Consider the following 9,769-nt stretch of genomic DNA (forward strand, 5'->3'; position numbering starts at 1 on the left):
TCGAACTAAATTTACGCCGACATGGACACCTCATGACTGCCTTGCACGGCCACGTCGCCTGCTCAACGATGAAGATGTATATGTCAATAAGATGTATTTGTTGATCTTGTGAGCGAATTTGGTGTGTAGTGGATCGATGAAAGGGAAGGGTGGCATTGGCCATGGCCAATGGGGACGTCGATTTAGATATCACTTGGAGCCAAACATTCACATCATTATCGTGCTTAAGGTGCGCATGTGATAGGACACCTTTGAGCAGTGGCGGAGCTTGAAAGAAAAAATTGGGCGGGCTAGACTAAAGAAGAACACAAATTTTCTAAAACTCTGAATCATAAGCATTAGCGTATGATACAATGTTACAAGATGGAGCGAGCACATATGTACATTTATTATGCTATTGCTTATCAAATGGAGAATTTTGTGTTGCCCTACTGCTGTGTGCAGTCCCTTCAGATGTATGATGTATCTCAACAAAATCTTGTCCAGTACCAGCGGGCAGGGATGTCGGAGCCTTGGGGTAGAGCCGCCGCAGCACACAGAGCAAGGGCTCACGCACCGGTACCGTTGTTGGCAGCAACACTGACAGACGCGAGATCCACGAGGTGACCCGCGACTAATGCGACCTGACGAAAGATGTGACCCCCCCCCCCCGCGCCATGGCCGACAGCTGCTCTGCGAGATAACCGAAGGCTCGCTCCGGTGGTCGGTGCTCCATGGTCCGGGGCGGCGATACGGCTACATGCTTCAAGATGGGGAGAGGGTGGAGATGTGGTGCAGTCCCCACTCGTTGATGCCGTGCGCAAGTGCGCTGTCTACGGGAGATTCAGAGGATGTGCAAAGCTGGGCTGGGGGTGCTGGGATAGGAAGATACATAGGTAAAAAAATTGGTTAAATTCCTGGGCGGGCCATTGCCCAGGTCGGCCCCAACAGAGCTCCGCCCCTGCCTTTGAGTTTGTCAATCCACACACACAAAAATATATATTGATAATGAAGAAGGGTCACCTCTTGAAGCAAACTCGAGGAGAAGAACACAAGAAACACACCGCACAATACCCACCATGTGGTTTGTAACTGGTTTTCTAGAGTGAGAAAAGGGGAAGGAAAGATGGGCGGGACACCATCATTCATTCATTAACTCCTCTTTAATTATAATAAAAATTATTATTTCCAACTATACTTTATATTTTATGAAGGAAATTAGTCGATACCTTTGGTTGATTTTAAAATAAAAGGCAATATCTACCATTAAATCTGGAGAAAAAAAATATGAACATAAGATTAGCAGAAGTTGAGAACCTGACAGGCAAAGAGAACACGGGGCAGGGAAATCAAAAATGTTCCCCGGCGACGGGAATCGAAAGTAAGGTAACCTTACCGGCCCCGAAACGCTCGCCCCCACATGCCACCACGGCCCGCACTGCACGCGCCTCCTCCCTCCTCCCCCTCCTAACCCTAGAATCTTCCAGAATCAGCGTGAAGCAGGGAGGGCGAGGCGCGCGCCGCGCTTCCGGAAGCTTCTAGAAGCTCTAGTGGGGAAGGAGCCGAGATGGGGACGTCGGATCTGGACCGGCAGATCGAGCAGCTCAAGCGGTGCGAGCCGCTGGCGGAGGCGGAGGTCAAGGCGCTCTGCCTCAAGGCCATGGAGATCCTCGTCGAGGAGAGCAACGTCCAGCGCGTCGACGCCCCCGTCACGGTACGTGCTTGCGCGCAGCTCCCTCTCCTTCTCGATTGGAAGCGGTCTGGGCGCGATTCAATGGGGGAAATGGCGCGCTCTCGAAGCGAGTCGGGGTCGCTCCCCGAGGTCCCGGTGAAGATTGCGGGTGCTTAGGAGATGTCCTGATGTGCGGGAAGGCTTCGATTCCGTTCGTTTGGGCAACCAAATTTCACTGCGTTCTGATTGAGATTTACTAGTGTTTGAATTAGGGCTCTAGGGTTTCGTTGGTGAGGTGATGCTAGAATTCCTCTGTCATTATCTTCTGGAGATGGTCTGGGGAAAATATTTCTCATTCCTGTCATGTCTTTTTCAAGGAAAATGATGTAATGTGTATATTCATTGGTTGTGCTTTTGTCTGACTGATATATCTACACGTGTTCAAATAATTGTGATTTAAGAAACTAATATCTGCTTCTTGCACTCAGATATGTGGAGACATTCATGGACAGTTCTACGACATGAAAGAACTTTTCAAAGTTGGTGGTGACTGCCCAAAGACAAACTACCTGTTCCTTGGGGATTTTGTCGACCGAGGATTTTATTCTGTTGAAACATTTTTGCTTCTTTTGGCCTTAAAGGTATGCTGTTGATAAGTAATACTAATATGTTTTGTACGCATATCTATTAATGCTGTATTTTTTAATGTTTCTTGATGCCTATGTTTCAAAAACGGTAACGACCATTTCCTCAGTCAACTGACCCAGTAGTGACTCTGCCTACGCTGACTTACCAGACTATTTTACTTGTACGGGGAAGGCCCTGCTCCTTATATACAGACTGGTATATGGTATAGTAGACCTGTTTGTACAGCAGTGGTCAAAGGCTGGCGCTCAGCTTGCGGCCCTGATGTGCACATGAAAGCCAATAGTGTGAAGCCTGTATGACACTAGACTGCGTAATAACGTGAACTAGTAGTTCAAATGAATGGTGTCTAATTATCTTTTTTTGTTGCTGGAATGGTCACACATGTGTATCTATAACTCTCAGTTTTGCAATAATTCCTAGCTAGAATTGGAAGCTATTTCTAACATTTTGATTGTGTCAACTTTGAAACCAAAGGTAGCCTTTTATGAACATGGTCTAGGCAGCTGTATCAGCATATACATGCTGTGGTAAGACAAAATCAACACTACCTGCTGCCCCGTAAAATGCTCATAAGGAATCTGGCATCCAAGTTGTAGTCCAGGGAGAAGAAGAATAGAATAGGGTGATTGCAGAGACAGTAAGGAATTAAAGTGAACTGCTTAGTAGACAATTGAGGAGAATTTGGAAGTTGATTTTGAAGCTAGTTTGGAAGTATTAGAATTGGAGTCCAGAAAGGACACAACACATCCTCCATTTAAGGATGTATTGTCTCTATGACTTCTCTCTGTTTTAGAAAAGAAGATTAATGATTTAGTTTTTTCTTATAAAAGTTCTTGCCTAGCTATTCCTCTCCTTAAGGTCTCATTCAATCCATGCCTTCTGGCCACCCTCTAGGTTCATATCATAGTGACCGAAATGATTGAATGGACTAGAAGTATAGCAAGTCTTGTAGAAGGAGCTGCTTTCTTCCCACGCCTCTCATGAAAAGGTGCAATGTGGGAAGTGTGGCATGAAACAGGGTTCTGCATGTCGACAGAAATGTAATCTGGTCTGGTATGCTCGCACTTAAGGAAAGTGCTAGGTGTTAATTGTGCGTTTTGCCACCGCCTTGCGCTTTTCTTACCAAAGCGCACGCTTAAGCGCAATTATGCGCACATTAAGCGCTAGGCATTTTGCTATCGCCTAGGGCCTAGGCGCGCCTTTTTTAACTATGGGTATGCTACATCTCAAGTTATCAGCCAAATGACCCTGGAGATTCTTAGGTATATACACACTCTTGTCATGTATTGATGATGTATAGCTTCAGAGAGTAAGGGTGTGTTTGATCTGCGCCCAATTTTGCCCTACCAAAAATTTGGCAAGTCAAAATTTTGGTCAAGGTTTTGCTTGCCCCTGATTCTAGTAAACACTGGCTAAAAAATGAACCAGAGTAGGTAAAGGGGTATTAGCTTGCCAAAAAATTGGCAACTGTCCAAACAAAGACCAAACTTTTGGTCATAGCCAAAAAATTGGTAAGGTATATTACCAAACAGAATCTAAATTCTGATGCCTAACTTACTTCAAAGAGTAACTGTTGTTTGGCTGCTAAGTGCCTGGCCTGTTTCATAACTGAGGATGCCATATAAGATATTGTATTGCATCTTGCTGTAAAAAGGCCACCTAAAGTCAGCATAACTCTGCACCTCACTGAATGGCTGAAAGATTTATCTTATGGCTGTTTTAAAATACGGGAATTCTGCACGCTTGCTTTAATTTTTTGGAGAGGCCTTATGCTCATTTATGATTTATCTTGGTTCCTCTATATTCAAATTCCCTAATCCAAATTCAGTAGTTCAACACTTCGAGTTGTTCTCTTTCAAGTTACATTCTGTGCCATTTACTTTCCTGTCCTAACCTTTACTATCAAATTGTCTCCAGGTTAGGTACCCAGATCGTATAACTTTAATACGAGGAAATCATGAGAGCAGGCAGATCACACAAGTGAGGGACCTTTTCCAAGTTGGATATTCTGTATTGATGTTACGGTAGCTGCCATTTATTCTTCGAACTCGTGCATCACTGCAGGTTTATGGCTTCTATGATGAGTGTCTTCGTAAATATGGCTCGGTGAATGTCTGGAGATATTGCACAGAAATATTTGACTATTTAAGGTAATATTTCAATGTTGCTTTTATATTGCGTGTATGCTTCTTTGAATTAAAATCTATTTAAGGTAATGCTATGAGGCTGCTATATGCTTCTTTGAATTAAAATCATAATCTACAAGAGCTGACATGTTTGTTATTTTCAGTTTGTCTGCACTTATTGAGAACAAAATCTTCAGTGTCCATGGAGGCCTTTCCCCTGCTATTACGACACTGGATCAGGTATATTATTCTCCAGTGTTATATTTTGTAGGTCATGCATTCGATTTCTATTATTTTATTATCATGTGCCCCCAACAGATCAGAGTAATAGATCGCAAGCAAGAAGTGCCTCATGATGGTGCCATGTGTGACCTTCTTTGGTCTGATCCAGAGGATGCTGTAGACGGCTGGGGATTAAGTCCTCGAGGTGCAGGGTTCCTCTTTGGTGGAAACGTTGTCTCTTCATTTAACCACTCAAACAACATAGATTATATTTGCCGTGCTCATCAACTAGTCATGGAAGGATTCAAGTGGATGTTCAATAACAAGATTGTTACTGTATGGTCTGCTCCTAACTATTGCTACAGGTACTTGAAAATCCAGCTTCTGTCATAATGTTCCTTTTGAAGTATAATGATGAATTCTGTAGAGTTTAGCTGTTGACAGTATCGAATATGATTGTGTCTGGAAATTAAGAGAATGAAAGTGGGTGTGGGGTTTATATCAAAGGCATAAAAGATTGCTGACATAACATGTTCTATATTTTCCCACCTGTTCAAAGCTTTTGATTCTCTGTTGCTGTGATGCTGCTTTGTATGTAATTATGTTCAGGCTACTGCGTACCCTACAGTTTGAGTACATGTGAATATGTGATGAAACTTAGAATTTGATATTTTTTAACTCGTACCATTTGCAGAGGTTTAGCAATTGTACTGCAATTATTTTAGTTGCTATATAAGAAAACTTACTGCAATTGTTTGGATTTTGAGAGTTATGTAAGACTTAAGAGGAATATGTTACAGTCTGAATTTTTCTGGCGGCCTTCTTATTAGCGTGCTGTGATCTCTGATCGGTATGCTGTATTTGTTATAGTACCTAACAAAATGCTTACCTCTTTCGAAATTATCTGACTTGCAGGTGTGGCAATGTTGCTGCAATCCTAGAGCTTGATGAGAACCTGAATAAGCAGTTCCGTGTATTTGAAGCTGCTCCACATGTTTGTGCTCATGACTTGTACCATTACCTTTGCAATGTGTTGCACACACCTGGCATCTAATTTGTCTGCCTACCTCTGTAGGAATCAAGAGGTGTTCCTGCCAAGAGGCCTGCCCCAGATTACTTTCTTTGAGACTGCACACATGGCATGTGACACGCTGTCTTTTCATGCCCTTGAGCACCAGCGGGCCGATAGGGGGTATTGAAGGCGTGCCATGTTGGCAGATGGGCGCGTGCTTTGCAAGAGATTAGCCAGGAGGTGCTTTCGGGATGTATAAATCGATTGTTCTGTGTCCGTCCAGGTCTATTGTTTGTAACAAAGTTGATGTCGGTATCCACTTCTCCCCCAAATAGCTCCAATTTGAGCTTTGAGAAAATGCCTCCGCGAAGGGAGTGGTGTAGATGAAGCCACTCTGGGCCCATGATGTAAAATTTTGATGCCAGTCCCTTCCTCCCCTGGGAATCCGTACATTTTCTAGAATGTAGAATGGTATGCAAATGTGTGCCTTGAGTTTACCTTTTTGTTGCATTGCAGGCAGCTGTAGGAAATCTTGTAGTTTTGATGTTTTGCATGGAAGTATTCTGAGGAAGTACACATCAGTATTGCTGCCCGTACCGGAACGTGTTGCTGTTTTATGATTGCTGTGGAAGTGTCTTATAGTCGAGATTGGTTCTTTTGCGTTCCCAACCTGTGTTTCCTTGTGGTTTTGCCCAGGCACTCCTCGCCGTCCCAGGTGCATCTCGCCCAGCAGCAGCTTCTCGTCCAGATCATTTGCAACTGATTCAAACAATCGACTGATCAACCTGCAAAGGAGAAGTAGACCAACCAGCAAACACTACAACAAACTGATCAACCTGCAAAGGAGAAGTAGACCAACCAGCAAACAGTACAACAAAGGAGGAGCAGATCAACTAGCAAACTGAGAGCATCTCTAGCAGACCCCGCATTCCGCCGGCCCGCAAAACGCGTTTGCAGTTCGCGGAAAAACGGGTAAAAAAGATATTCGCGGAATATGCTCTTTTACGGGTTGGCTTTGCGGGGTCTGGTCTGGCGCCGCTCCTCCCGGTCCGGAAAACCTAAATTTACACCTCAATTTAATCCAACACAATGCATTTCTTTGCTTTTTCAACAACATTGGATACATAAGACATCATCAAATTTTTGCTAGAATAGCAAGACCAAAGAAAACAAGAACTACAAGTATGCATTTTAGAAGATTTCCAACTTTCATAATTGCTCCCACTAGTTGGACTAATATCTTCTCCATGCATTCATTGTTGATCTGTGGATTCTTGATTTTGCATTCTTCTTTCTCCATCTTTGGTTCGAAAGAAGTAGTCGTTGCTTCCCCTCGAGTTGCACATGCAGCCGCATCATTGCCTTCGATTCTACTAAAGAGTGCACAAACATCTATTAAGTTGCTTTCTATCAATAAATCAATGTATTCGCCTTCCCAAAACCAAAATGAGCATCCATCTTCCTACACACATGATGATGTTCGAAATGAGCTACCGCAATTGAACCAAAGAACGAGCTATCAAAATGAGCCAAATGACAACAACACGTACCCCGTCGTTTTCGCATTTGAAGAACACCCATCCGGGGTGCTTCGGCGTGCCCGAAGTTAGCCGCAACACTGTCCGCGTGCAGTCATCGCACTGTATGAGCGGCATCGGCGAGCCACAGAGCCGCTGCGCGAGCGCCGAGCCTGGTGGACGGCCGGCCGAGTACATGCCCACAAACCGTCGGCGGCGGCGGCGGGAGGACGAACCCGTACCCGCAATGCGGCGATGCGACCTTGTCGGGGCTGCGTGAGATGCTCCCTGACCACTCCATTGCTTGGCGCAGCCATCGGCGACTGGAAATGCCAAATCCGACCGGCCGTGATGAAGGGCCGCAGATCCGCAACTTTCCGGCCCGCCGATGCAGGAGGGGGGGGGGGGGGCGAAGGGCAACCTCGTGCGTGTGGCGGCCTTTCGCCGTGCTCCCGCCGACTACTTTCGCCAGAATCTTGGGCGGCGGCCCGACGGCGGGGCGAGGGGGAGAGGGGAGGTGGTTGGTGGGAAAAAGCACGGGCTGAAATGTCCTCCCCACCAACTGCTCCCGCTATATGTAGGGCACCGACGGGCCCAGGGGGGGGGGGCAAACCCGCGTATTCGCGGGTTTGGGTCAAGTTTTTGCCGCGCCCCTCAAATTTTTTGCGGGCCTGCCGCGTTTGCGGGGTCTGTTCGGGCGGGATTTTCCGCGCCGATCCTCATTTTGGCGGTTATTTTGCAGGTCGGGTCTTTTTACAGGGTCTGCTAGGGTTGCTATGAGGGAGTGCAGCAGAGGAGTAGATCATCCGCAAATCAAGGTCTACTACATCAATATCTGTTCATATCAACAGAGCAAAAGGAGTGCTGTTGATCAATATCAGTTCAATTGATCATCTGCTGCAACAAATGAACTTATCACCTACAACAAATCAGCAAATTGTATAGTAGAGGAGGAGTACCACTGATTCAAACCGAGGGTTATACTGAGTAGCAGCAGCAGGACAACACCATCAAGAAATACAATACTCCTTTTAATTTACTCCAACAGATCAAGAAGAGCAGAGAAAAAGTATACGTGGAGTACTTGGAGTAGATGATCACAATAGAGTTTACCTGAGCTGAGCACATGTTTAATGTCAGCAGAAGCATCAGCTAAGCCTGAGCACTTGGTTAATATCAGCAAGTATCAGCTGTCGGAGTTAAATACGACACATCCCCGTTGATAGGATATCCTAACTAGGCGACTTGGCACGATGGTAACAGGAGGCAATGTTTACCTAGGTTCAGGCTCCTAGAGAGGAGATAATACCCTACATCCTGCTTTTGAGTGCGTACAGAGTACATGTCAAGTACCAAAGGATTGAACATGATGTACGACGACCCCTGACTTATATAGCATAAGCGCGCGCGCGGGGGGGGGGGGGTCCTAGGGTTACAGAACTAGGCTCGGCCCACCAGACCGGGGTACTGTCAATAGCCCCTGAAACAGTCTTCAAGCTTGGCTGCACCTCGGTAGCCCCGAGTTGCATGTCATCTTCAGTCACTGGGCTTGAAACAAGTTCAAATGAATCGTCCCTTGAACACGGTCATCCTACACCCGACCTCCCGCTAAGTTGCCTCCGTCTTTGAAATTCTGGAGGTGTTGGTTGACCTGCGCACAAGAAAAGTTTTCCCGCGCAACTAGCCAGGTGGGGGAGCCAAGTTCCCGCGTTGTGTAATCAAAGGTCACCCAGCTAGCTGTAATAAGCCAGACTGGTCTCATCAGGTAGCCCCACAAGAATGCATGTCATCCCTAATGTGACGCCCCCGATTTGACCGTACACTAATCATACACGCAAATGTATACGATCAAGATCAAGGACTCACGGGAAGATATCACAACCCAACTCTAGACACAAATTAAAACAATACAAGCTTTATATTACAAGCCAGGGGCCTCGAGGGCTCGAATACATAAGCTCAAATACACAAGAGTCAGCGGAAGCAACAATATCTGAGCACAGACAGGAGTTAAACAACTCTGCCTTAAGAAGGCTAGCACAAAAACAACATCGATCAAAAAGGAAAGGCCTCCTGCCTGGGAGCCGCCTAACTACTCCTGGTTGTCGGCGGTCTTCACGTAGTAGTAGGCACCCTCGGGGTAGTGGTAGTCATCAGTGGCGTCGTCTGGCTCATGGGATCCGTCATTTGGTCGCAACAATCGGGTATGGGACAAAAAGAGGTAGCAAAGCAACCGTGAGTACTCATCCAAAGTACTCGCAAGACTTACATCAGATCTAAACTAAGTATGCATCTGTATCAAACAAAAGGTTGTATCTGTGGGCTAAACTGCAGAATGCCAAAAGAGAAAGGGGAAAGCCTAGCCTATCGAAGACTAGCATCTTCAAGCATCTTGCAGCATATAGAAGAGTACATATCAATATAATGTAAAGTAGTAGTGTTATCTACCTCGGCCAGAGATCCTTTCTCGACTCCCATGCGAGAAAGCAATCCCAGAGCCATACTATCCATTTCTCATAACCATGTCTCATCTCAAGTATCCAGTTCTAGTTGTATCGATCGGGATACAACTCCAAGTGTCCGTTACCGTAGG

The 9,769-nt window shown here is 45.7% G+C and overlaps 1 protein-coding gene across 2 annotated transcripts; it reads left to right on the forward strand.

Annotated features, from left to right (window-relative positions):
* The first annotated feature begins 1,333 nt into the window (after positions 1 to 1,333).
* On the forward strand, positions 1,334 to 6,281 carry LOC125508975 (serine/threonine-protein phosphatase PP-X isozyme 2). Of its 2 annotated transcripts, none has more exons than XM_048673800.1 (8): positions 1,334 to 1,693; positions 2,140 to 2,292; positions 4,217 to 4,279; positions 4,364 to 4,449; positions 4,590 to 4,665; positions 4,744 to 5,012; positions 5,563 to 5,658; positions 5,723 to 6,281. In XM_048673800.1, exons 1-8 carry the CDS (start codon positions 1,547 to 1,549, stop codon positions 5,844 to 5,846), a joined length of 1,014 nt encoding a protein of 337 aa, XP_048529757.1. In that variant the 5' UTR covers positions 1,334 to 1,546; the 3' UTR covers positions 5,847 to 6,281. The 2 variants fall into 2 exon arrangements, with proteins under 2 accessions (XP_048529757.1, XP_048529756.1); XM_048673799.1 differs by having other exon boundaries at positions 1,341 to 1,693; positions 5,563 to 5,641.
* Positions 6,282 to 9,769: the final 3,488 nt, after the last annotated feature.

Source organism: Triticum urartu, chromosome 5 (assembly GCF_003073215.2).
Source record: "Triticum urartu cultivar G1812 chromosome 5, Tu2.1, whole genome shotgun sequence".
Classification (NCBI taxonomy): Eukaryota; Viridiplantae; Streptophyta; class Magnoliopsida; order Poales; family Poaceae; genus Triticum; species Triticum urartu.

Excerpts from the sequence above, each read along its gene's own strand:
- LOC125508975 (XM_048673800.1), top strand. The coding sequence starts at position 1,547 with ATGGGGACGTCGGATCTGGACCGGCAGATCGAGCAGCTCAAGCGGTGC. Across the intron at positions 4,450-4,589 it reads GAAATATTTGACTATTTAAG|TTTGTCTGCACTTATTGAGA; the intron begins GTAATATTTCAA and ends TGTTATTTTCAG. Across the intron at positions 4,666-4,743 it reads CTATTACGACACTGGATCAG|ATCAGAGTAATAGATCGCAA; the intron begins GTATATTATTCT and ends TGCCCCCAACAG.